The 25,377-nt window shown below is 39.6% G+C and overlaps 1 protein-coding gene across 5 annotated transcripts in view; it reads left to right on the top strand.

Annotated features, from left to right (window-relative positions):
• LOC122539852 (signal transducer and activator of transcription 5B) overlaps positions 1 to 25,377 on the top strand; it is a 143,547-nt gene that overhangs the window by 83,276 nt on the left and 34,894 nt on the right. For 4 of the 5 annotated variants that reach the window (XM_087977819.1, XM_043674971.2, XM_043674969.2 and 1 more), the window contains 6 exons: positions 10,276 to 10,379; positions 12,558 to 12,695; positions 14,363 to 14,519; positions 16,471 to 16,560; positions 20,391 to 20,562; positions 22,383 to 22,519. In XM_087977819.1, coding sequence (XP_087833945.1) covers positions 12,568 to 12,695; positions 14,363 to 14,519; positions 16,471 to 16,560; positions 20,391 to 20,562; positions 22,383 to 22,519 — 684 coding nt within the window. In that variant the 5' untranslated portion in view covers positions 10,276 to 10,379; positions 12,558 to 12,567. Of the gene's footprint in view, positions 1 to 10,275; positions 10,380 to 12,557; positions 12,696 to 14,362; positions 14,520 to 16,470; positions 16,561 to 20,390; positions 20,563 to 22,382; positions 22,520 to 25,377 lie in introns of those variants that run through there. The other variant, XM_043674972.2, reaches the window with a different exon arrangement.

The following is a 25,377-nucleotide window of genomic DNA, read 5'->3' as shown; positions in this document are numbered from 1 at the left end:
GTTGTTTTGAGCAGGGGCTTTTATTGCTCCTGTAGTATGGAGATGAGAATTGTCTGGAAGTCCTTATCTCGTTGCTTTTGAGTGACAGTTATGCATCCAGATTTGAATGCAATGTCTCTGCTGAATTACTTGTGCACTGTTCACTAAAGAACCTTTCACTTGGGAAATGGAGCCACTTTGTTGAAAGCTACTGAACCACATGCAAGTATGGACATGTTTGCATTTTTGTTAGCTGTTGTACTTAACAGATTCAGTATTACTGACTAAACAGGGAGGTCCCATCTCTCCAACTAAGCCAATATTCAAGTTGAACAACAGAGAGAGTAATATTGAAGAAACTATCCACTTCATACTGACTGCTTCAGTGTTGTCAATTTCAGAAAGATTGGTTTATAAAGAAGTAAAATAACGATGTATTAATTTATTTAAAATGAACTATTTTTTGAAAATTGAGATTTGTGATTCACTATTTGCAGTATATTAAAAGTAATAAACATATTGCTGAACTATACTCAAGATAATTTTCTCCTTAACTCGTTCCCCACACACTAAATGAAACACTGAGACGGAGCCAGATTACCCAAGTTTGATTCATCAGGTGCAGGCACACCAGTTTGGTTACAGAATTGTTGGTCAAAAAGACTGCAAAGGATAATCCGGCAGACATCTGCTGTGGAAGACCCCACATTTTCGCTCTAATATAGCTGACAAGCAAAAGCACCATGTCATACCATGGCACTTAAATAGCTTGTTGTAAGATTGTACCAGGCAGCTGGACTCAGTATTCTGTGCCAAATACATTAAATTCCATACAATGGTTTGTAATTAATGCCACGCGTGGCCAGCTATAAAATTGAGCAGCTTCAGTGACTGCATTTTACTGACGTCAGAATATTAAATTCGCTTAAAATGTTAGAAAGCAGTCATGGGGGATTTTGATTATTTTCACGGTTCAAAGAAGAGTTTATGATTTTTGAGAAGCTTTGTACTCCAGGTTGTAAGTTTGCTGGCTGAGATGGTAGGTTTGTTCTCAGACGTTTAGTCACCATGCTTGGTAACATCATCAGTGAGCCTCGTTGAAGCGCAGGTGTTCTGTCCCACTTTGTATTTATGTGTCTTGGTTTTTACGGTGGGTGATATCATTTCTGGCTCTTTTTCTCAGAGGTTGGTAAATGGGGTCCAAATCGAATGTGTTTATTGATAGAATTCCGGTTTGAATGCCAGGCTTCTAGGAATTCCCATGCGTGTCTTTGTTTAGCCTGTCCTAGGATGGATGTGTTGTCCCAGTTGAAGTGGTATCCTCCTTCGTCTGTGATAGTTGGTCATATCTTTTGGTGGCTAGTTGGTGCTCGTGTAGTCTAGTGGCTAGTTTCCTGCCTGTCTGTCCGATGTAGTGTTTATTGCAGTCCTTGCAGGATATTTTGTGTATGACGTTTGTTTTGCTGGCTTTTGGTACAGGATCCTTTAGGTTCGTCAGTAGCTGTTTCAGTGTGTTGGTAGGTTTATGGGCTACCATGATGCCTAGGGGTCAGAGTAATCTGGTCGTCATCTCCAAGATATCTTTGGATGGTAGTGTGGCTAGAGTCTCTGGGCGTGTTGTGTCGTCTTGTTTGGGTTTGTTTAAGAAATGGCAGACTGTACTTATCGGGTACCTGTTGTTCTTAAATACGTTGCATAGGTTTTTCTTTCTGCTGCTCGTAGTTCCTGGGTGCTGCAGTGTATTGTGGTCCTTTTAAATACTGTCCTGATGCAGCTCCGTTTGTGGGTGTTGGGATGATTGATGCTTCTCTGATTGATTGAGTATCTGGTCTGTGTGTGTTGCTGTCCTTGCTGATGGAGTTGGTGCTGTCTGGTGTGTGTGTCCTTGGTTCATCTAGTAATGAGGTCAGTGTTATTATTTTATTATATTAATGATGTCAATTGATGTGAATAGGGCTATTATCTCGAAGGAGACCATGATTTCATCCTCTTCTATCTTGGTGCCTTTGATATTCAGGAATTCTTGGGCGGGTGGATGGAGTGGCATGAGTTTCCTACTAGGTATTTCAGTTTACAGTGAAGTTCCTTTGTTACTCAGTGTGTCAGTGTGCTGGGAAGTGAGACTGTGGGTCTGAGGGGGACCCCTAATTTGTTTACCTTGGGTAATCCGTAGAAACTGTGTTGGATCCATCAGGTTTCATTCTTTGTAGACCTATCTTGTTAATTTTGCCTGTTTCTTCAGTGGTGCTGTGAGACAGTTTTCTAGGTGTGGAGTCGGGACCATCCTTTTCAGTGTATTGTGTTCTGTTTAGGATTGACAGTCATGCGCCCTTTGTCTGCCAGTAGGATTTCAATATTTGTCTTTTGAGTCCTCCTTGGGCTTTTCTTTCCGGCATGTATCCCTGCTTAGTGTTGGTGCAGCTGTCTGTCTGATGGCCTGCTGGGTTTCTTCCGTACGTCTCTTTTCTTTCAGGCTTGGTTCCAGTGCTGCTAAGAAGTCTTTTTGTCCATGTCTTTGAAGTTGTAGTTCATCACTCTTAGTAGGACGGCCTTTTCCATGCCTGCCAGTGGTCGGTCTGAATTTCTTTATCCAAGCTTCTGAATTGCCTGTGTTGTTCTTTTGTGCGAGCTTGTCCAGTTTTTCTTGTAGGGCTAGTTTTTTCTTTGACTTGGTTTTACTGTCATTTGATGCCAATGGCTCGTTCTAATGTACGTACTTATTGATGTAAGAGTCGTTGCTGGGTCCACTGCGTTTCTTCATTTATATAAAAGATTTGGATGTGAACATAGGAGGTTACTAAGTTTGCAGATGACACCAAAATTGGAGGTGTGGTGGACAGCGAAGAAGATTACCCCAGATTACAACAGGATCTTGATCAGATGGGCCATTGGCTGAGGAGTGGTAGATGGAGTTTACTTTAGATAAATGTGAGGTGCTTTATTTTGGAAAAGCAAATCAGAGCAAGATTTATATACTTAATGGTAAGGTCCTGGGGAGTGTTGCTGAACAGATGCTTTGGAGTGCAGGTTTATAGTTCCTTGAAAGTGGAGTCGCAGGTAGATAGGATAGTGAAGAAGGCGTTTGGTGTGCTTTCCCTGATTGTTCAGAGCATTGAATGTGAGAGTTGGGACATCACGTGTGGCTGTACAGGACATTGGTTAGGCCACTTTTGGAACATTTTGTGGAATTCTGGTCTCCTTCCTATTGGAAAAATATTGTGAAACTTGAAATGGTTCAGAAATTTGGCCAGGGTTGGAGGATTTGAGCTATAGGGAGAAGCTATATAGGCTGGGACTGTTTTCCTTGGAGCATCGGAGGCTGAGGGGCGACTTTATAGAAGTTTATAAAATCATGAGGGGCATGGTTAGGATAAATAAACAAGGTATTTTCCCTTGGGTGGCGGAGTCCAGAACTAGAAGTATAGGTTTAGGGTAGAGGGGAAAGATATAAAAGGGACTTAAGGGGCAACCTTTTCATGCATAGGTGGTGCGTGTATGGAATGAGCTGTCAGAGGTGGAGGCTAGTACAATTACAGCATTTAAAAGATGGGTATATGAATAGGAAGGGTTTAGAGTGATATGGGTCAAGTGCTGGCAGGTGGGATTAGATTCTGTTCGGATATCTAGTCGGCATGGACGAGTTGGACTGAAGGGTCTGTTTCCGTGCTGTACATCTCTATGACTTGTCCATTCCTGGTCAGCTGTGTTGGTGTACGAAGTGTTTTGGTGTGAAATTTCCAGTTATATTTGTGGAGTCGGTTGTGGGCATCATTAGTCATTTCTCGCAACATTCTGCTTCCGTTCTGTTCTATTCTTCTGGCTTGTTGGGTGTTGAGATGAACCAAGGAGAGAGACACCAGACAGCACCAACTCCATCAGCAAGGACAGCATCCTCAAGCTAGTAGACCTGTGCCTCACTACCCACTTCACTTTCAGCGATAAGACCTACAAACAAATCAGCATTAGATTAGATTACCTACAATGTGGAAACAGGCCCTTCGGCCCAACAAGTCCACACCGACCCTCCGAAGAGCAACCCACCCAGACCCATTCTCCTAACTAATGCACCTTACACTATGGGCAATTTAGTATGGCCAATTCACCTAACCTGCACGTCTTTGGACTGTGGGAGGAAACTGGAACACCCGGAGGAAACCCACGCAGACATGGGGAGAATGTGCAAACTCCACTGGAAATGATATCACCCATTGTAACAGACCAAGACACACAAATAGAAAGTGGAACAGAATACCAGTGCTTCAATGGAGGCTCATTAATGATGTTACCAAGCATTGTGACGAAATGGAAACAAACCTACCAGTTCTGTGACCAAACTTACAACTTCAAAGAGGTGTTCTTACGCGAGATAATGTGGAGAGTATATTGAGCTACATGATAAAAATGACCAGCAATTAAAATCCTGTCCAAGTCCTGACTTTAATAATCTCTAATATTTCTCCCTTTTTAGTATTTTGGAATGCATAAATGGCAAAAGTGCAGCAGTGTTTGTTTGCATGTATTGTCTGAGACAAGTCAAGGCCAATGAAGGATGTAGCTTATCCTTCAATTTTTCATATGCTAATTTCAAGTTTTGGTTTCCCATAGCAGAGAATCCTTTAGTTGTATCTAGTGTTACGCGATGAAAATCCAAGCACATGAATTTGCCTCACTTCTACTGATACTTTCAAATGAAAGTATTAGCTGCAATCTCATTTTCTGCAACTTTTTTCTACTCTGTATATCCATAGTACATCTAGATTAACTACCTGGCTGCTTCCACCCTTGCCTTCAAAGGCAGGGCTCTAATATGAATGTAATCTTGTATATATGTGTGTGTATATATTTATCTTATAATTCAGTAAGAACAATAATACAATGTCAAAAGGATATAATTAATATTGTACTTTAAAGTCTGTCACCAGTAGAGATGCCATACTTAAGATGTTTCTGTTATAAGCTTTTTAGTTGATAGCTGTGCTGAAATGCTGTGTAACTGAAAGAGTTACTTAATGTGCGTCAGACTGAGTCAAAATTACATTATGTGGAGGAAGTTGGCAGTATGAATTCTTTTTCATCTGGTTTGTGTAGGCTGGATGACATCTTGTAAAGAAACTGCCTTTGGTCATTCTGTGATGCATTATTTTGAAGATTTCAGTAGTTTAAGCCTGTCTCATGCCTAAATTCCCATATTTATCTCAAGCAGTTCTGACTTGTGATTTTGAACAAGCTGTAAGTATTATTAATCTTGAGATGTTGTGCTCTTCGCCTCTAAAATTCAAGTTAGTTATTTAAAATATTACTTTAGTACTCAGTTCAAAGAACAAATTTTGCATCTTAGACTTCTGTTTTCCCAAATTGTTATAATCCTTTTGATCCTACTAAATACCATATACTGACAGGAAGAAAACTTAGTGAAAGTAGTAAAATCAGTGCATTGACTTGCATATATTTGCCAAATCTAAACACAGTGTGTTTGACATTGATTGAAATGTTTTGCTTTTAGTATATAGTGTAAAATGATGAGAATCTTCAGTTGTTTGCAAATGCTGTTGTTTTGAAACTGTATGTGAAATTTTATTGACAGCTTATTTGGTCTAAGAGTCAATATGTAGTGAATTGTAATCATTGTAAATATATTTGGAAATTTATCTAATTAGATACAAAAAAAAAGAATTTGTGACATGTTAAATGTATTTTGAAATTTATTGTCATATTGAGTCAAATACTTTATCGGCCCAAAACGGTAAAATGATTGTAGGTACATTGTAGCTGAGAGTGAAGCCCAGCGGGTCAGTGAGGTTTTTTTGTGGGGATTTTAAACAAATGGTGAACTTGTTTCTTGCTGGATAAATACCTAATCCTTTGTGGAGAGGACTTACACACAAATCTGGCCAGGGTGAGGGCATTGTCCTTCATGAAGCTGGACATGAGCCATGCATACCTGCGATTGTAGTTAGATGAGGATTCCCAAGTGTGCTACAATTAATACCATATGGGTTTGCACTGTTATGTGAGACTGCCATTTGTGCTATCATCAGCCTGTGCTATTTTTCAGCAGATGATAGAGAACATTTTACAAGGTCGATGGCAAGTTGTTTTTGAACTGGATGACATGCTAATAACCAGGAAGACCAGCAAAGAACATTTGGAGAACTTGGACATGGTGCTTAAATGTTTCTCCCAGGGAGTAACCCTAGAAGGGGAAAATGTGTGCTCCAGGCACCCGAAGTGACTTACTTGGGCTGCAGAGTCAACAAGACTAGGTTATACCCGTTGGAGGAAAGTGAGGATGATGAAAGTTCAACTGGTTCCCACACCTGTACTGGAACTTGGATCTTCCCTTATTATTAAGAGATAATCATATGTAACGTGGCCTCCGTCCTCGCACCCTTACATCTGCTATTGAAAAAAGGTCAGCCTTGGTCTTTTAGTCAAGACATAGCCTTTTGGGAAATGAAGATGCAAATATTGTCATTTAAGATGTTGGCACACCATGATCCCAAGTGCGGTCTGGTGTTGATATGCAATTCCTCTCTGTACGGTATCAGGGTAGTGTTTCTTCCTGGACTTTGGCTGATGTAGAGAACTAATGCGACCAAGTAGAGAAGGAAGGTTTGATGGTTATCTTTCCTATGATAAAGTTCCACCAATACGTAAGTTCTAGGAGAATGGAAACTGCTGAAGCATATAAGGAAAGTAAGAAAGGACTTAAACAAGGAATTAGAAGGGCTAAAAGGGGTCATGAAAAATCATTAGCAAACACAATTAAGGAGAATCCCAAGCCCTTTAAACATATATAAAAATCAAAAGGGAAGCCGGGGAAGGGTTGGCCCACTCAAGGATAAGGAATGGAGTCTGTGTGGAGCCACTAGAAGTAGATGAAGTCCTAAATGAATACTTTATTGTTGGAATTCACCAAAGAAGAGTTGGTACAGGATGATCTCAAGGGAGGGAGTGTCGAATTTCTAAGACAAGTTGCTATTAAAAAAGGAGTGGTATTGTGCATCTTAAAAAAAGTATTGAGGTAGATAAATATCCCAGAATATTGAAGGAGGCAAGAGAATAATTTGCTGGAGTATCTATGTATCTTCTTTGGCCTCCAGAGGACTGAAGAATAGCCAATTTTGTCCCACTTTTTAAAGAGTGGTAGCATGGATAATCCAGGAAATTACAGGCCTTCGAGCCTAACATTGATGGTAGGGAAATTATTGGAAATGATTTTCAGCAACAAGCTCGATACACATTTAGAAGTAAATGGACTAATTAACAGTAGACAACATTGCGAAGTAATGCCGCATAATTTGATCGAAGGTGATTCAGGTAAAAACAGTTGATGATGTCTACGTGGGCTTTACTCTGAAGCCTTTGACAAGGTCCCTCATGGCAGACTGGTACAAAAGGTGAAGTCTCATAGTATCAGGATGAGCTGGCAAGATGGATACAGAACTGACTTAGCTCTAGGAGACAGAGGATAGCAGTGGAAGGATATTTTTGGAATGGAGGCTTGCGACAAGTGGTGTTCCACAGGGATCAATGCTGGGGCCTCTTGTTCGTGGTCTGCATAAATAATTTGGAGGAAAATGTAGCTGGTACAATTAGTAAGTTTGTGGATAATACAATGATTGGTGAAGTTGAGTAGTGAGGAGGATCGTCAGAGGATGCAGCAGAACATAGATCAGTTGGAGGCATGGGCACAAAAATGACAGATGGAGTTTAATCAGAATAAATGTGAACTGATGCATTTTGGAAGGTCAAGTACAGGTGGTAATTATACAGTGAATGGCGGAACCCTTCGGGGTTTTGATATGCAGAGGGATCTGGCTGTGCAGGTCCACATCACTAAAGGCTGCAACGCAGGTAGATAGGGTAGTTAAAAAAAAGCCTAATGGCATGCTTCCCTTCATTGGAAGAGGCATAGAGTAGAAGGTTAGACAAGTTATGCTGCAGCTTTATAGAACTTTAGTTAGGCCACAATTTGAATATTGCATACAGTTCTGGTCATCACACTACCAGAAGGATGTGGATGCTTTGGAGAAAAGGTTTATCTTGAAGTTGCCTGGTATGGGGATTTTATCTATGAAGAGAGGTTGGGTGGACTGGGTTTGTTTTCACTGAAATGCAGGAAATTGAACGGTGACCTGATGGAAGTTTGTAAGATTGTGAATGGCATGGATAGAGTGGCAAGTATGAGGCTTTTTCCCAGGGTGGAAGGATAAGTTATTAGGGGATACAGGTTCAAGCAGCAGGAGGGAATTTAAAAAAGATGTGTGAGGCAAACTTTTCACACAAAGGGTGATGTGTGCCTGGAATGCACTGCCAGAGGTGGTATTAGAAGCAGACACAATAGCAGCATTCAAGAAGCACTTGGATAAATACATGATTAGGAAGGGAATAGAGGGATACAGATCTTGTAAGTGAAGACAATTTTAGTATAGAAAGGCAAAATATGTCAGTGCAGGCTTGGAGGGCTGAAGGGGCTGTTCCTGTGCTGTTTTGTTCTTAATACAATTACGGGTATAAATTTGTATTAGTAACAGATCACAAACCCCTGCTAGGTCACTTAAAGAGGACAAAGCCATGCTATTCATAGTTTCTAGTCAAATTCAATGGTGGGCTCTAATACTAAGTGCATACAATTACAAGTTTGAACACCATCCGAGAGGCTAAGTAGCAAATGGGAATGCTTTGATCCACCACCTGTTGGCACTACACCATTGATGGTGCTGCGATTGGAAGAGTCCATTTTGGTTTTAAGCTTTCTGGACAGCCTTCCGGTAACCGCTGACAATATCAGACTGAACATAAAAAGATCCAGCCCTGGCAAAGCTACAACAGTTGGTGATGATGGCAGAAAAAAAAGGGCTGTCACAACCAGAATTGAAACCTTTCTGGACCCAGTAAAACAAGATCACAGAGGATGGCATTTTATTATGGGGAGCAGGAGTAATTCTCCTGAGGAAGGGTCGCAGCCAGAAACTGGCTGAACTCCTCCAATGTCATTCAGGGCTATCCAAAATGAAGATGTTGGTGAGAGGTTACATCTGGTGGTCAGGACTGGATACAAACACAGTTGTGTTGATGGGGCAGTGCCCAGTATGCCAACAAGGGCAGAAATTACCACCAGCAGCTCCCCCATATTCATGGGATTGGCCAGGCAAACCCTGGACTGAGCTACATGTTGACTATTTCGACCCTTTTCATGGTCATTGTGGGTGCACATTCAGAGTGGTCAGACATGATTGGAGTTCATTCGTCAAACACTGGAATGATAGAAAAGCTGTGAGCATCTTTTGCAATACATGGGCTCCTGGAATTGTTGGTCACAGACAACAAGCCATTGTTTATCAGCAGTGAATTTGAGTATTTCCTAAAGTCGATTGGTATTCAACGTAGAAGGACAGCTCTATACCATCTGTTGTCCAGTGGTCTGGAGGAAAGAGCAGTCCAAATGGCGTAAGGTGCACTATTACTGGACATATGACTACTCTAAGCGAGAGAGAGAGTTAACTTCAGGGGAAGTTTGCTGCTGAAACCATGGAAATGGCTCTACTGGGTAAGAGGCATGGTTGACATGAGATCAGGTCCCCTTATGTGCAAAGTTTGGGTAGGCAAGTAGGTCCTAAACAAGCGCGTGGAGCACATTTTTGAAGCTGCAAACTCTCAAATGGGCCGGGGGAGCAAAACATACCCAGCCCTTTAAAACAGTTAGAAAGGCTGTTGGAACTTGCAGGTTCTCCCCCTCCGTTTAGCATAGAAGACACTGGAGTCTGAGATGGACACTGCATATTGCAGCCTTGAAGCCTTTACCGTCTGAAGAAGAAAATGAATTTCTTCCGAGGCACACTGGGAACAAGAGATGGGCTATGGTCCAGTACATGTCACCTGTATCCAAGGCTGAATCGGAGGAACAGACCCAGTGTGCAAATATCCATGGGGGTTGGGAGGTGGCAGAGAGGAAACAAAAGAGTGAGAGAGATGAAGACAAGGATAGATTAACTAAGAAAGTATTTCATTATGCAGAAGAGAACTAGAGTTTCTGCACTGGTTGAACACAAGTTGGCCCTTGTAATTTGTGCAGCAATGCAAAATATGTTCAAGGAGCACTTCAATGAATAGGCTGTGCGCAATAAAAATTAGCAGGGACCATTAATTCCAACAACTCCAATATTTGTGGGAAATTGGAGTGCACAAGAAACCATGTTTCTTGATTTCAAAGTGACCACTGTCTAAAACCTCAATTAATTGTGCAATGTTTTGAATGTACTGATAGAAGCTTTTTCTTTTCTGTATATATAGAACACTATTCAATCAGGGAGCATCACTGACGTTGTGGTCCAATGTAGCAGTATTTGGTGGTAAAAGAAGAGTTCGCTGCGTGGTGAGATAAAATTAGGACCTCGGTAAGTGTTTCAGTTCCAGTCTGTGAACAAAGATCAAGTGTCATGCATTTTAATACAAACTGTAATGAAGACTAAAACTGGTTCTGAAATAAATTAGGGAAATATTACTCTTTAATGTTCAGTTAAAATATTCAATTCCACAGAGAGAAAATGTAATTTAAATTAAATACTTTGACAGTAAAAGGCAAATAATTACAAAATATGTTTTGATGTCCTTGTGCCTAATGATGTTATGACCTTTAAAAGATCTGCTTCCAGCTTTCTACCAATATTTAAATCAGAGTTATATTTGCATTCTGCAATGCTGGAGCCAATAAAAGCCTTAGGCTTTTGCTCATTACTGCTAAAGGCACAGTACAATCAGTAGTGTAAACAACTGAGAAGAATGGTACTCACCCTGCATCAATTATGAAGTACATACATGCAACAACAGATATAACTTTTCAGTGTTTGTTTGATCACCTGATAGGATGGAAATCTAACCATCAATTCTGTTGATTTCTGTACTTCCCTGTAATTCTCTCATTAATCCCCTCAATTTAAATAGAGAATGGCATCAGGTATATAAAATGAAAGCTTGAATTCAAGTACATCTTGTGTATGATTGCATACTCAGGAAAGCTTTTGATTATCTGCTATGATATGGATGGCATTGTTTATTTCCTCTTCCTTGATGCTAAGGTAGAGTGATGGTTTCCTTTTTAGCCGGTTATCCATATTGTAAAGGGGTTATGGTGATGCCATGTTCTTGAGGGGTTTCCTGGATTGTGATGCATTGACAATTACAAAAATGGTGATGTGTGCCAATGCAAAAGCAAGTAATTGGAGGGGATTCTGGAGATGATGTACCTGTGCAGTTGTCCTTTTCAGTGGTAAATGTCATTAGGCTGGGTGGTGCTGCTAAATTTCACAATTTTCCTTATTTGAATGCTATTTCTCATATTCTCAATGCATAGTGTCAACTGTGGTTCAGTCGTTACTGTGTTTCCTCCTTTTGGAAAAGGTTGACTGGGCTTTTCTGTCACTGAGTTAATCAGGGTAGAGGCAGGAAGGCTCGCTCATCATTCTCCCATCTGATTAAATGCCCTCTGCATGTCAAAAGATGACAGGAGAGGCAGCAGTGTCTCAAGATAGAACATAGTGAGGCAAAAGTATAAACAATATTACTGTAAAAATGTTTAATACTTTCCTTGGAAATATGCTAATTTATTCCTGAAGCAATAATACTGTTTCTAGTAATAATTGCCTCAGCTCCATGATGGTCACTGTGTATTTTAAATATTGTGCAGTGAACTAGTATCAGCTCGTACTAGGCATATGTCTTCTACTAATAGATCTTGTAACGTTTCCTCCTTCTACTTGGTAATTGTGTTTGGATTATACAGTTGAGGAATTTCTATTCTTCCAGATTGGTCAGTCAAAATACAATAAGGACACGGGTGGTTAAAGCCTTTTGTAATTTCATAAGTTGTATACAAGTGAATTAAATTTCTGACCTTTGGTCAAATTGATAACTTAGTCAAACTTTTGAGCTTATGAAATTTGTGTTTGGTATACAGAACAACCTCGATTATCTGCACAAAACGGGCGGAGAGTATTTTGTTCGGATAACTGATCAGGGTTCCCATGGTGCTGGCAGTAGCAGGGGTAGGGTTCCTGTGGTGTTGGCAGTAGCAGGAGCATGGTTCCTGTAGCAACCCTGTTCCTGGTCTCGCTGTTAGTCCAGGCTGCCTGCTCGCATTGTGCTTTTATTTAAATTTAATTAAAAGTTTTGTGGTCTTGTTTGGATAATCCAAAATTCGGACAATTGATGTCCAGATAACCGAGGTTGTTCTGTATATGTATTGGTTGAAAAGAGCTTTATTTTATCCAGGAATTAAAATTTATCTTAATTGGTTTTAGGAGTTGATGTACGTTCTTTGTCATAGTTAGATAGCTACCTGTTGCAGGTCAAGAGGTTGAATGAAAGTATGGAGCTACAGTTTGACTTCCCTGTTCCTGTTGGAACAATTTACTTACGTACTCTCTGTGAGGAAATGGTCTAAAACAGTATTTACTGAAAGGCTACTGCAGAAAGCTAGCTTGTGATTTTTTTCTGTTGAGTGAATTTTGCAAATAGGTCTTCAAATCTTTTCACATTATTTTGTTGATAATTGGCTTATTTGATTTGTCTTTTAGGTCTCAGACCATGTCAGTATGGATTCAGGCCCAGCAGCTTCAGGGCGAAGCTCTGCGTCAGATGCAGTCCTTGTATGGTCAGCATTTCCCGATTGAAGTTAGGCATTATTTGTCACAGTGGATTGAAAGCCAGGCGTGGTATGTAAAACTTAGATACCCTGTGTTCAAGTAACATATTCCTAATGGCTGTTGATGTCTCATTAGGATAAAAGCATGTGATTGTGTTGTCACCTTATGCCCTTAACCATTCAAATTTAACCACAGCTGGAAGCACTTTTATGAGGCCCAGTACTTCTCCATTCCTTGCTTAAGATGAAACTAGTACAATATTTGAATAAATAGATGGTCAGTTTCTTGATGTAAGGACTCTCATGCATGAAAATGTTCACTCCAAACAAAATGACTATAATGCCTTTCGATATACATATTTCTGTAATGCTATTGTGCGTGCAACTGATGTTCAGTTCATTGAATTTTGCAGAACAATGGCCATTTGGCCATTCGTGTCTCTACTGGCTCCCAAAAGAGCCGTCTAGCTAGTCCTATTCTCCAGGCCTATCTCCAAAGCCCTCTAAATTCATCACTTTAAGGTTGCATATCCAGCTCTCTTTTTGGTGCTTTTAATAGTTTAACTAAATTGGGCATATAATTTCAGTGTAGTCTTGTGCGGAAGGGATTATATATTTACATAGATATAAAATTAGAGTTATACCAGTTGCAGAAACCAGGAAGTCACTTTGGGAGCTATCTCCTCCAAGAGGCTGTGGTTTGAGTTAGTGGCTCAGTGGTTAGCACTGCTGTCTCACAGTGCCAGGGACCCGGGTTCTATTCCAGCCTTGGGCGGCTGTCTGTGTGTAGTTTGCACATTCTCACCGTGTCTGCATGGGTTTCCTCTGGGTGCTCCGGTTTCTTCCCAAAGTCCAAAGATGTGCAGGTTAGGTGAATTGGTCATGCTAAATTGCCCATAGAGATAGGTGCATTAGTCAGGAGTAAATATAGGGAATGGGTTTGGGTGGGTCACTCTTCGGAGGGTCAGTGTGGACTAATTGGGCCAAAGGGCCTGTTTCCACACTGTAGGTAATCTAATCTAATCAAGAAATTTTTGTTGTTAAAGTTCATCAAGAAAAAATATAGATAATTGGAGATTAAGTGCAGATCAGTCATGATCTAGTGGACAGGTGGAGCTAAAGATCTAAATTTCAGCATAATTCACCAACTCTGAGACAGACATTCAAGCAGGTGATTTGTTAGCGTGTAGCTATCAATAGTGCAAACACAAGCCCTAATGATCAGATAGCTGGTATTTTTACTAGTTGCTGAGGTCACTATAGCAGATGATGAAATTTGAATTCAAGTTTTTTAAAAGTCTGGAATTAGTAAAAGCTGGCCTAATGATGACCCCAGTTGGCTGGTTTACTAATGTTGTTTAGGGAAGGAAACTTTCTGTTCTTACCTGGTCTGGCCTACATATGACCCTGACCCACAATAATGTGGTTGACTCTTAATTGCCTTCTGAAATGGCCTGGCAAACCACTCAGGCAAAGGGCAATTATGGATTGGCAATAAATGCTGGGCTTACCAGCAATGTTCGCATACCATGAACGAACTTTTTAACAAAGCCTTGGCTAATATTACTGGGACCCCACATTTAAAGAATTTCCAAGGAGCTTTCGCTGTTGGAAAAAAAATTGTTTCTGCCTGTAGTATTCACTAAGCTGATCCAAGCAAATACAAGTTTCTAGCACAATCTTAATGATAAATACCCATATTTGGAATTGCTTTTCTGTGCTGGTTTCTCTTTTTAGGGATTCAATTGATGTTGAGAATCCACAAGAGGAATTTCGAGCGCAACGATTGCTTGAGACCTTGATACAGGAGTTACAGAAGAAAGCTGATCATCTAATGGGTGAAGATATTTTTGTATTAAAGCTGAAATTAGGGAATTATGCCACTCAGTTAAAGGTAGGTTTAAATATTCTGCGTTTTAGAAAGCCATGGTGTAAGTTTGGGAGTCCAGATGCTAATAAATTGAAAACTGTATTTTACACTTTAAATCACATGCAGGTGTACGACAAAAACATTTTCAGTTTTATAGTAAACTATTAGCAATTTGTATTCCATTCATTACTAAAAGTATATTAGACAATTTTGCCTTTGTGACTTAATCCATCTGACATTTATCAAGTATGTACCTGTTTTCCAATGTTAGACTTTTTTCCTTTTTACGATTGCTTATTTACTGCTTTTCTTATGGTCACTCTATAATTATTTTACATTATAACCTTTCCTCTTAATATTTGCACAACAAAATCTGTGAGGAAAAGAACTGTCTCAAGATTGGGTTCAGCGTCCAATTTAACCACATACCTAAAAGTAAAAAGTGTTACATGTTAAATAATTATGGACTTGTGAATTTGGCTTCCCTAATACTTTTCATTGCTATCTGCAACAATCAGTTTGACACAACACGTCAAATCTCAGAATAGTTTATCCGTTAGGTATATGCTCACTCTGGGCATTTGAGTAGAACTTGTATTAATTTGGCTGATGTTGGATTCCCTCCTGGCCCCAGAATAGAAATGAAGCCGTACCAGGCTTGTTTCTCAGCTCCCCTGCTCGGTCTTAGTCAGAACTGTTTGGCTGGCTTTCGTTTTCTCCTGTGCTTGGATTCCATCTCTCACAGCTTCCTACTTGCTCTTGGGCCTCAATCTCTGCACCGTAAAGGGGCTGGAAGACCCAAAGGAACAGGTATAAGAAAGGGACCAAGTCAGGGCATTTTCCAAGATATTACAAGAAAAATAGCATTGAAATACATAAAGAAGTAACAGAATACAACTGTAGTAATCATAGAATCCCTACAGTGTGGAAGCAGGCCATTTTGGCCCAACAAGTCCACACCAACCCTCCAAAGAGTAACCCACCCAGACCCATTCTGCTACCCTATTATCCCTGACTAACACACCTAACCTACACATCCTTGAACACTATGGACAATTTAGCATGACTAATTCATCTAACCAGCATATCTATGGGCTGTGGGAGGAAACCAGAGCACCTGGAGGAAACTCATGCAGACATGGGAGGAATGTGCAAACTTGACAGTTACCCAAGACTGGAATCAAACCCAGATCCCTGGAGCTGTGAGGCAGCAGTGTTAACCACTGAGCCACCGTGCTACCCGTAATGGTCACTAAATTCAGGTGGTTCCGCTTTGATAGTTTGATCATAATTTTGAGGGGTACAGAAGAGACTCATTTGCCTCCTCCTTCAAAGTATGCAATTTGTCTTCTATTTTGAAGTGCCACATATTCAAAATATATGGTTCACCTTGCATCTCCAATTTTACCCAAAAGCCCAGCCCTTTCTCTAACCGTAGCCAAGGCACACTGCCTTGCCTGCCACCTATGCCTTCTACTAATACATATCCTTCACTTAATCAACTCTTTGCTTCAATGTCAAAAATATCCCAGGAGAGATCCATCAGTTCAATGTGGGGATTGGAAAAAATCAGCATTACTGCTGAGTACTCCATTCAAGTCATGTAAACCAGAAAATTCAGTTTTGATTTTTGATCTGTGCTGGATTGCTTGGTCTCAGTTGACTACCACTTAGATTGCTTTTGCAGACTTGGAATAAAAGTCTCTTGATTGACTTCTTGACGAAAACAAGCCCATTTTGATTGTTAGTTTGTTAGGAACAGAATGTATTGCCTCCCACAGTTCAATGATCTGCCACAATTCAGCTCAAGTTTAAATAATGGCTATTGGATGAGGTATGAAATCGTGTAGCAATTAAACTTTCCTTTCAGGAGGTAACGTGAAAAAATTAATGAACATTAATCTGCATAGATTTCAACCCTGGGAAAGAAGTTCAACTCGTTGCATAGTTTGACAGTTGTAATTCTTATTTCCAGAATACTTATGACCGTTGCCCACTGGAACTGGTTAGATCAATCAAACACATTCTGTACCATGAGCAGAGGCTGATTAGAGAAGCTACAAATGTAAGTAACAGATTAAAAAAAAGATTTATTCTGTTCCATGCTATTTCAATCCCTGTTTAGTGACATGTGGAAGAAGCAGGAGAGAAACATTTTTAAATTTGAGAAACCAGGGTGCAAGCTCATGAAGATTCAGGCAAGTACTTGGGAAGATAAATCTTGGGAGAGTAGTGATCCCAAGATTGGCTTTAAAGCAAGAAAATTATATGACTGAAAATGTTGAGTGCCTAGGCCCTTTTAAATGAATGAGAATTTAGGACAGATTTGATTTGAAGGAATGAAGAGTAGGATATTGTATTTGGAATTAAGAATGAACAAATAGCAGTTTTGAGGGTGACTGCAATAATGTTGTTAGAATAAAGAAAGGTGAAAAATTGTTGAAATCTTAGGATGCACTTCATGCACATAATGAACATTATCTTGCCCAGAATATTGAGAGAAGTTTGAGACTCACTGAGGTTAGAAGCAGTGTGAATTTGGCCTTTACACATATTCAAACAGGAAGCTTTAGCAATTAGATATACTGTTTCAAATAAGGTGAGAAGAAGTAGTGAGATGAGACATCTAATAGATCAATGATAAGGTTCAGCTATCAAAGCAAAGCTTGTATCTGATTGTTATTGTTCCAAATTACCTCAGCCGCATTGTGTTTTGAGGTTTAGAATTGTCTTTTTAATGTTTGAAGCAATACATTTTATTCATGTGTAATACTTGCTCATACCACCATCCTGTCTCCACTGTTCTGTGTGATTGTTTTCTTTTTGATTTGAATGAATTGCGCTTCATGGCCAAAGTACCCTTGTGATGAAATGTCCTGAAATGTATATTAACTTTGGATGAAAATGGTTAGAACATTAGTTTGTTCAAACATCAGTTAAGTTTTGATTTTTGCAAAACTCATGGCAATTGAACACTTTTTTATGTGAATGTTGGTTGTCCATAATTCTTGCATGTATACAAAGAGGTGTGTTGAAGTAAATAAAGTGCTACATATCATGTGTTATGGATTAGGCCAGACCACTCAGCATTGTTAAGCAGACAGCCCAGACCATAACTTTGCAATTTGTTTTGGTAAGTGTACAGTGAAAATTACCTGGAGTAAGTTAGCGAGGTTGACTACTAGGTTTTAAAATAGACAAAACTTCATTCACAAAATTACACAATGAAACACAGAACAGAATAAAGAATCCCTACAGAACTCAGTCTATCCAAACTAGACTTAATTATGCTGTTATGAATATACACAACAGTTAGCAAGTTTTGAGAAGATTTGTAGCTCAGGTTGAGGTTCTGGATGTAGGTTTGCTTGTTGAGTTGGAAGGTTCGTTTTCAGACGTTTCGTCACCATACTAAGTAACATCAGTGAGCCTCTGGATGAAGCACTGGTGGTATGGCCTCCTATTTATTTGTTTAGGTTTCCTTCAGTTGGTGATGCCATTTCCTGTGGTGATGCCATTTCCTGTGGTGATGCCAGTTCCTATGGTGATGTCAATTCCTGTTCTTTTTCTCAGAAGGGTGGTGAATAGGATCCATCAGGAAATGACTGCCAGAATACTCAGACCTCTTGGCATCATGGTAGCCCACAAACCCATCAATATACTAAAACAGCAGCTAATGAACTTGATAGACCCTATACAGACAACAAACAAAACAAATGTTATTTACAAAATAAGGTGCAAGAACTGTAACAAACACTATATTGGACAAACAGGCAGAAAACTAGCCACTGGGATACATGAACATCAACTAGCTACAAAAAGTCATGACCCACTGTCAGTAGTATCTTTACATACAGATGAGGCAGGACACCACTTGGACTGGGACAACACATCCTTTGACAAGCCAAACAAAGACACATGAGAATTCCTAGAAGCATGGCATTCCAACCGGAACTCTATCAACAAACACATTGACTTGCATTCCACTTACCATCACCATCACCACGACCACACCACCCCCCCCCCCCAAGAAAAAGAACAGGAAATGATGTTACCAACCCAAAGAAACCAAAACACACACAAAGTGGGTCATACCATCAGTGCTTCATCCAAAGGCTTACTGATGTTACCTAGTATGCTGATGAAACATCTGAAAACGAACCTTCCTGCTCAGCAAGCAAACCGACTTCCATACCCAACAGTCCCAATAAGCAAACCCCCTTAAAAAACAGTACAAATGGAACAGATGCTTACAGGTTGAAGTTAGAAGGGCAGAGAGAGAGCCTGTTTCCACCCAGCTGAACTCTGAACTAGTTCTGGACTGACCTGCTCAGCTAGAGAGCTGACCACTCTCATTATACAGGTCACTTCCAAAACATGACCACTTTGGCCTGAAGTCTCATTTATTGTTGCAGTCACATATAAACAAAAAGGCCTCTCAATATCCTTTAATCTACCAAACCAGTCTAATCTAAATTGGGAGAGTTTTATTACCCCTCTGAAATAAAACCAAGAGCACAGTATCCGTGAGAAAAGGAACAGCTTTTAGAAAAGAGGGATCTGCTTTATGACACATGGCAGGAGTTTTCTTTAGATAATTTAGCTTCAGATAAATTCTGTATGGCTGAAGTTATATTTGCCAACCATAATGGACATTTTACACTGGAAATACTTCATAAATGAAACATTGGTCAACAAAATTAATGCAAAGTTGCATTTTCCATAACACTGATTTTCTGATATGGCAAGCAGTGTATGATTTCAGAACAGACATAGGCACTTCGAACCTGCTTCATTATCCTTGTACCTAAGAAGGTTTTGGAAAATTCAAGCTAATAATGCATCAGCTATCTTAACAGCTACTGCTTTGAAAACCTTTGGATGAAAACCATCAGAAAGCATGGGGCTTCACAATTTTCCAAGTATAATTTCTACCAAGTGGATTGTAATTCTAATTCTCTTGAATTTCTCCCACTTTTCAAATTTCGGATTGGTAGCTATTTCTTGGATGTTGCTTTTATCATCTGGAGTGAAGATTGCTGCAAAGTACTGGTTCGATGCATCTACTATCTCTTTATCTTTCATTATTAATTCCTCAGACTCCTTTTCTAAAGGACCAATGTTCACTTTACTACTGTTTCTATTTCAAAAGGCAGTATGTGACTGTAACAACTTCTTTAAAAATATAGATGCTGATTGCATCCAGCTGAGTCCAAGATATTTTCTGATTGGTACAGTTGTTTGGAGGTAGTACATCACAATTGTCCCAGAAGATCTGAAGGAAGGTTACAGCTGGACAGTCCGATGGAAACAATCTTCATTTTTTTAGATTGTTAATAAAGGTTGCTGAACAAATGGGCCCCTCTAGCAGCCATTGATACTGATGCCGTATCTAAACAAGACAAGTAACAGGTAAGTCTAGAAATACTCAACAGATCAAGCAGAATCTGTGGAGACAAAAAATAAGTTGAACTTTCATCAGAAAAGTAATTAACCTGAAACATTCACTGATTTCCTCACTGATGTTCAATGATCTTCATATTACAAGCTTTTCTATTTTTATTTCACATTTCCAGCATCTGCAGCATGTTGAACAGCATTTTGTTCACATTGATGCTACTGTTTTCTCCACTTAGATGTTCCATTCAGTGGATAGAAAGTTGGAGTACTTTCTACAAACTCATCACTTCTGGGCAAAAAAAACCTCATCCAGTTAAAGAAATTGTACTAATGTTTTTGATGGCGCTTAGAACATATTATTTCTAAATTGTCTCTCTAGGTTTGCTTTGTTCTTAAGGAAAACAAAAACTACTATTAATAAGAAAGCACTACTTTAATAAAGTTGCTGGACTAGCATCAGTGAACTAATTTTTTAACGATTTGTCTTAAATGCAGCCAAGTTCACCAGTAGGTTTGTTGGATTCCATGTCTCAGAAACATCATCAAATAAACCAAACATTTGAGGAACTAAGACTAATGACTCAAGACACCGAGAATGAACTACGAAAGCTGCAACATACCCAAGAATACTTCATTATTCAATACCAAGAGAGTCTACGCATACAAGGTAAATGGAATTTCATTTAACAGAATTTTCTTTTTTATTCCAAAATGACTCTTATTTTAATGGTTTCCTTTCGAAATTGAAAAGGAAACAGAAAATGCTGACAGTACAGTACTCTGGTCAGGCAGTGTCTGCAGACAGAGGGTCATTATTTCAGTGTTCTATCTTGCATTTTAAAGTTGTGTATTTTTTGCCTTATGCTCATTCGTTCACTGTGCACTAATGTGTTTAATACAAACAAAACTGCTTTGTGTATGTTTTATATCAAATGATTCACTTGTTCAGCAATTTGTTACTTCAAGTTTGCAAGAAAATGGGGGGAATAGTCAGTTTTGTGAATCTAATTCCATATCTGAAGTTGATAATGAGGTGATAATCTCTCACCTCCATTCAACACATCTATTTAATCCAAGATTTCAAATCTAAATATTCTGAAAGGATGTATTTTCCAGCTGAACTCTAATTTTGGATAGCTATTGTACGTGGCTCACCTATCATAAAGAAGTTCTAATATGGCTTGTAAAAAGGCAGAGCAGGCAACCCATTTTCGAGAAGCAAGCAAAGTGATCAAAAACTCTACTCTATGGGTGGCACGGTGGCTCAGTGGTTAGCATTTACTGCCCCAGTGCCTGGAACCTGGGTTCGATTCCAGTCTTGGGCAACTGTGTGGAGTTTGCACATTTCTTCCCATGTCTGCGTGGGTTTCCTCCAGGTGCTCCTGCTTCCCACAGTCCAAAGATGTGCAGGTTAGGTGAATTGGCCATGCTAAATTGCCCATAATGTTCAGGGATGTGTAGGTTAGTGCATTAGTAGAGTAAATGTAGAGTAATGGCGTATGGGAATGGTGTGGGCAGGTTACTCTTTGAAGGGTCATGGTGAACTTGTTGGGCCAAATGACCTGTTTTCACCCTGTAGGAATTTTATGATCAGTCATAGCTGGATAATAATGTGTATTTAACAACCAGTTGTTCTAACTATGTTTGTTCTGATAATTCCCTTGACTCCTTTCATCTCTTCATATGAGTGAAGCCATTTGCCATCTTGACGCATTTTAATAAATCTCTTCTGTACCATCTTTGTTGCTGTTCACGTAGATTAGCCAAAGTGGAACACACAATTCAAGCTAAAGCCAGCCAGTGATATATATATATCTTCAAAATTACCTCATGCTATTGCTTTCTGTGCCCATATAGTTTTCTTTATGGATTTAGCAACTTTTTTTCCTGCATCTAAAAGTTGATGTATCTGAAAACCTAATTATTCTTCTGCGCTTTATTGTTTGACAATTTGATTTCTTTTTTCTCTCCGTGCTTTTGAAGCATGAAAATTTGCTCAAAGATTTTGTCGGAATGGAGCATTTGAATATTCATACTTCAAAATGCTTGCAGGTTAAGTAATATGCATTCAGATCACAAGCCAAAGCTATGATATTTGTTCATTTGATGTTTAATTTCTTTATGGTTTTGATTGGTAGCAGCATGAGGATTCATTTTCTGTTTACACCTACTTGGCCGTGAACCTTTCCTGCTGCCAGTTAGTATCATAAGATTGACACAGGTGAGGAAGACACAATTATTTGATGTTCACTAGCAGTAAAGCTCTCCAACAGCCTAAACTGTGTTTTCAGCAAATCACCCCATTATCTGCCAACAGGTGGAAAATGGATGATGCTGCTGATAAAAGGAGGCAAAACATTTTGACCTGTAGGTATTTAATATAATTCAAGTTATGAATTATAAATATAATTTATTATAAATTGTAAAAAAATGTTTTTGCAGCCGCTTATTTCCATTTTGACAGTGATGTAATAATTTTGGTTTTAGCTCAGCTTACCCAGCTTGCGCAGCTTAGTCCACAAGACCAGAACCGTCTCTTGCGAGAACAAAATTTACAACAGAAACGGACATCAGTGGAGAACTGGTTACAACGAGAAGCCCAGACACTACAGCAATACAGACTGGTATTTATAAGTCAATGATTTTTAATACATTTTGTTTTCCATATTCTGCATTGCATTTCAGAATGATATTAGTTTTAAGCAACTGTGTGTTATGGTCAAGTTTATTGGATTTTGCATCAAGCTAAACTTTTAAAAGCATTTTGAAATTTCAGCCCATGAAGATGGGAAATGGAATTATTTTCAAACACCACTTGTGTGCACTAATAACTCACCTCAGGCACAATATGGGTTAGAGGTGAAGTAAAGGGCAGCACGGTGGCTCAATGATTAGCACTGCTGCCTCACAGCGCCAGGGACTCAGGTTTGATTATAGTCTGGGGTGACTTTGTGTAGAGTTTGCACATTCTTTTCGTGTCTGTGTGGGTTTCCTCAGAGTGCTCCGGTTTCCTCCCACAATCCAAAGATGTGCAGTTTAGGTGAATTGGCCATGCTAAAATTGTCCATAGTGTAGGTTATTAGTCAGGGGTAAAGGTAGGGGAATGGGTCTGGGTGGGTTACTCTTGGGGGGTCAGTGTGGACTTGTTGGGCCGAAGGGCCTGTTTCCACACTGTAGGGATTCTAATTCTAAATCCATCTCTGTATAGTTCTCACCTCAGACCACTGATGCACTTGTGACTTTTCTTTTTCCATACAACCTTGTGTATTCTTGAGATTATTAATTTGTGGCAAATTAAGGGCAGTTTTGTACTGTGAACTCATGGTCATGATGTGACACCGTTGAGAGTTATTTGGCCTTAGACCCTTAAAACCAATAGATAGTTTCTTTCTGGCTGGATGTGAACCTAATGCATTATTCAGTTCTTTTGAATGCAAAATAAAAATTGAATGGTAGAAAGATCTGATACGTATTTGAATCTATATTTGCTTCCCTTCATGAATTTACTTCCCCAAGTGCATTATCCCTAAACCATGATATTTTCCTCATGTCCAACGAGACAAAACACCATGATTAAGTACGTGTCACTTTTTTATACTCTCTTGCACAATGTAACATGCTAAATACATCTGGAATCATAGACTACCTACAGTGAGGAAGCAGGCCATTTGGCCCATCGAGTTCACACCGCCCCTCCAAAGAGCATCCCACCCAGTCCCACTCACCCTGTGATCCTGCATTTCTCATTGCTAATCCAAGTAGCTTGCACATCCCTGGATACTATGGGCAATTTAGCATGGGCAATTTAGCATGGACAATGCATCTAACCTGCACATCTATAGTATTTCTTATTGATATAGGTTGAAAAATTATTGTTGGTGCATAATTATGCTTGTCAAATTAAGGGCATGCAAATGGGAAGCATTTCTACATGCTCCTTCATGATTTTCTCCAAAGTGAGCCCTGCCCCCAGTCACGAGCATTAAATGATAGACCACAGAACGAAGTCATTTACTGTACTCTGGCAGTGCTGACTTTTGATAGAACACTCCAATTAATCTCACTCCTCTGCTGTTTTCCCATGACACGCTTAATATTTTTCTCATCCAGTATTTATCCCATTCTTTTTTGAATATTGTGATTTGAATTGCTTGACTCTTATCATCCTTTCAGGCATGTATTCTAGATTAGAGAAACTTGATATATTTAAAAAGAAATCTAATGTTTTTTCCCTGGTTCTTTTGCCAGTTGTTTTAAATCTGTTTTCCAGCTAGAAATTGTCTTTGTCACCTGGAGCAGTTTCAGTTCATTTAAATTATGGAAAGCATTCATGACTTTGAATGCCACAATAATTTCCTTAACCTCCTTTGCTTAAAGGAGAATAAACTAAGCTTTGTCACATCTCTCTAAGTAACTGAAGACCCTCAGTTGCCATTCAAGTGAACTCTTGTGCACCTCGTCCAAGGCCTTTTCTTTAATGTGTTTCTTAAAGCATGGTACCTTAAATTTAAGTTCAATACTTCAACTGAGACGAGTATTTTGAAACTTCGTTGCTTTAGTACTTGATTCCTGTGTTTCGCGGTAAAAGATCTCATTTGCTCTTTATTAAATAGCTTTAACTTGTCCTGACATCTTCAAAAATGGCTGTGCATAGACTGCAAGGAGAATTGTGTTCCTGTGTCGCCTAAAATTGTGCACTTTATTTTCAGTGACTTTTCCTGATTCCTCCTACAAAAATATATCACTTCACACCTCTCTTTGTTAAGTCTGTTTGTCATATGACTGTCACCTCTTCATGCCCTTAGAATTCACCCTACAACTGCAACCTTCACTATCCTTTACAGTACTCCACATCATGGTTACCTCCTGCAACTCTGAGAACCATTTATATCTCTGTAAACTCATCTGCATTGTATAAACCATTCTTTGAAATCTAATCGCAAGGTTTGTGAAGGTTTGTAGCTCAGGTTGAGGTTTAGGGTGTAGGTTTGCTCGCTGAGCTGTAGGTTTGATATCCAGACGTTTCATTACCTGGCTAGGTAACATCATCAGTGGCGACCTCCAAGTGAAGCGAAGCTGTTGTCTCCTGCTTTCTATTTATATCTTTCTCCTGGATGGGGTTCCTGGGGTTTGTGGTGATGTCATTTCCTGTCCGTTTTCTGAGGGGTTGATAGATGGCATCTAGATCTATGTGCTTGTTTATGGTGTCGTGGTTGGAGTGCCAGGCCTCTAGAAGTTCTCTGGCATGTCTTTGCTTAGCCTGTCCCAGGATAGATGTGTTGTCCCAGTCGAAATGGTGTTTTTTTTTCATCTGTGTGTAGGGCTATGAGGGGGAGGGGGTCGTGTCTTTTTGTGGCTAGCTGGTGTTCATGTATCCTGGTGGCTAACTTTCTTCCTGTTTGTCCTACGTATTGTTTGAGGCAGTCCTTGCATAGATGTCATTGGTTTTGTCCATGGGTTGTACTGGGTCTTTTAAGTTTGT

The sequence above is a fragment of the Chiloscyllium plagiosum genome, unplaced genomic scaffold, assembly GCF_037043375.1.
Source record: "Chiloscyllium plagiosum isolate Xiang-an unplaced genomic scaffold, Cpla_swu_hap1 HiC_scaffold_32, whole genome shotgun sequence".
NCBI lineage: Eukaryota > Metazoa > Chordata > Chondrichthyes > Orectolobiformes > Hemiscylliidae > Chiloscyllium > Chiloscyllium plagiosum.
Note: the sequence above shows the minus strand (reverse complement) of the source record. Positions and strands in the feature narration are given on the sequence as shown.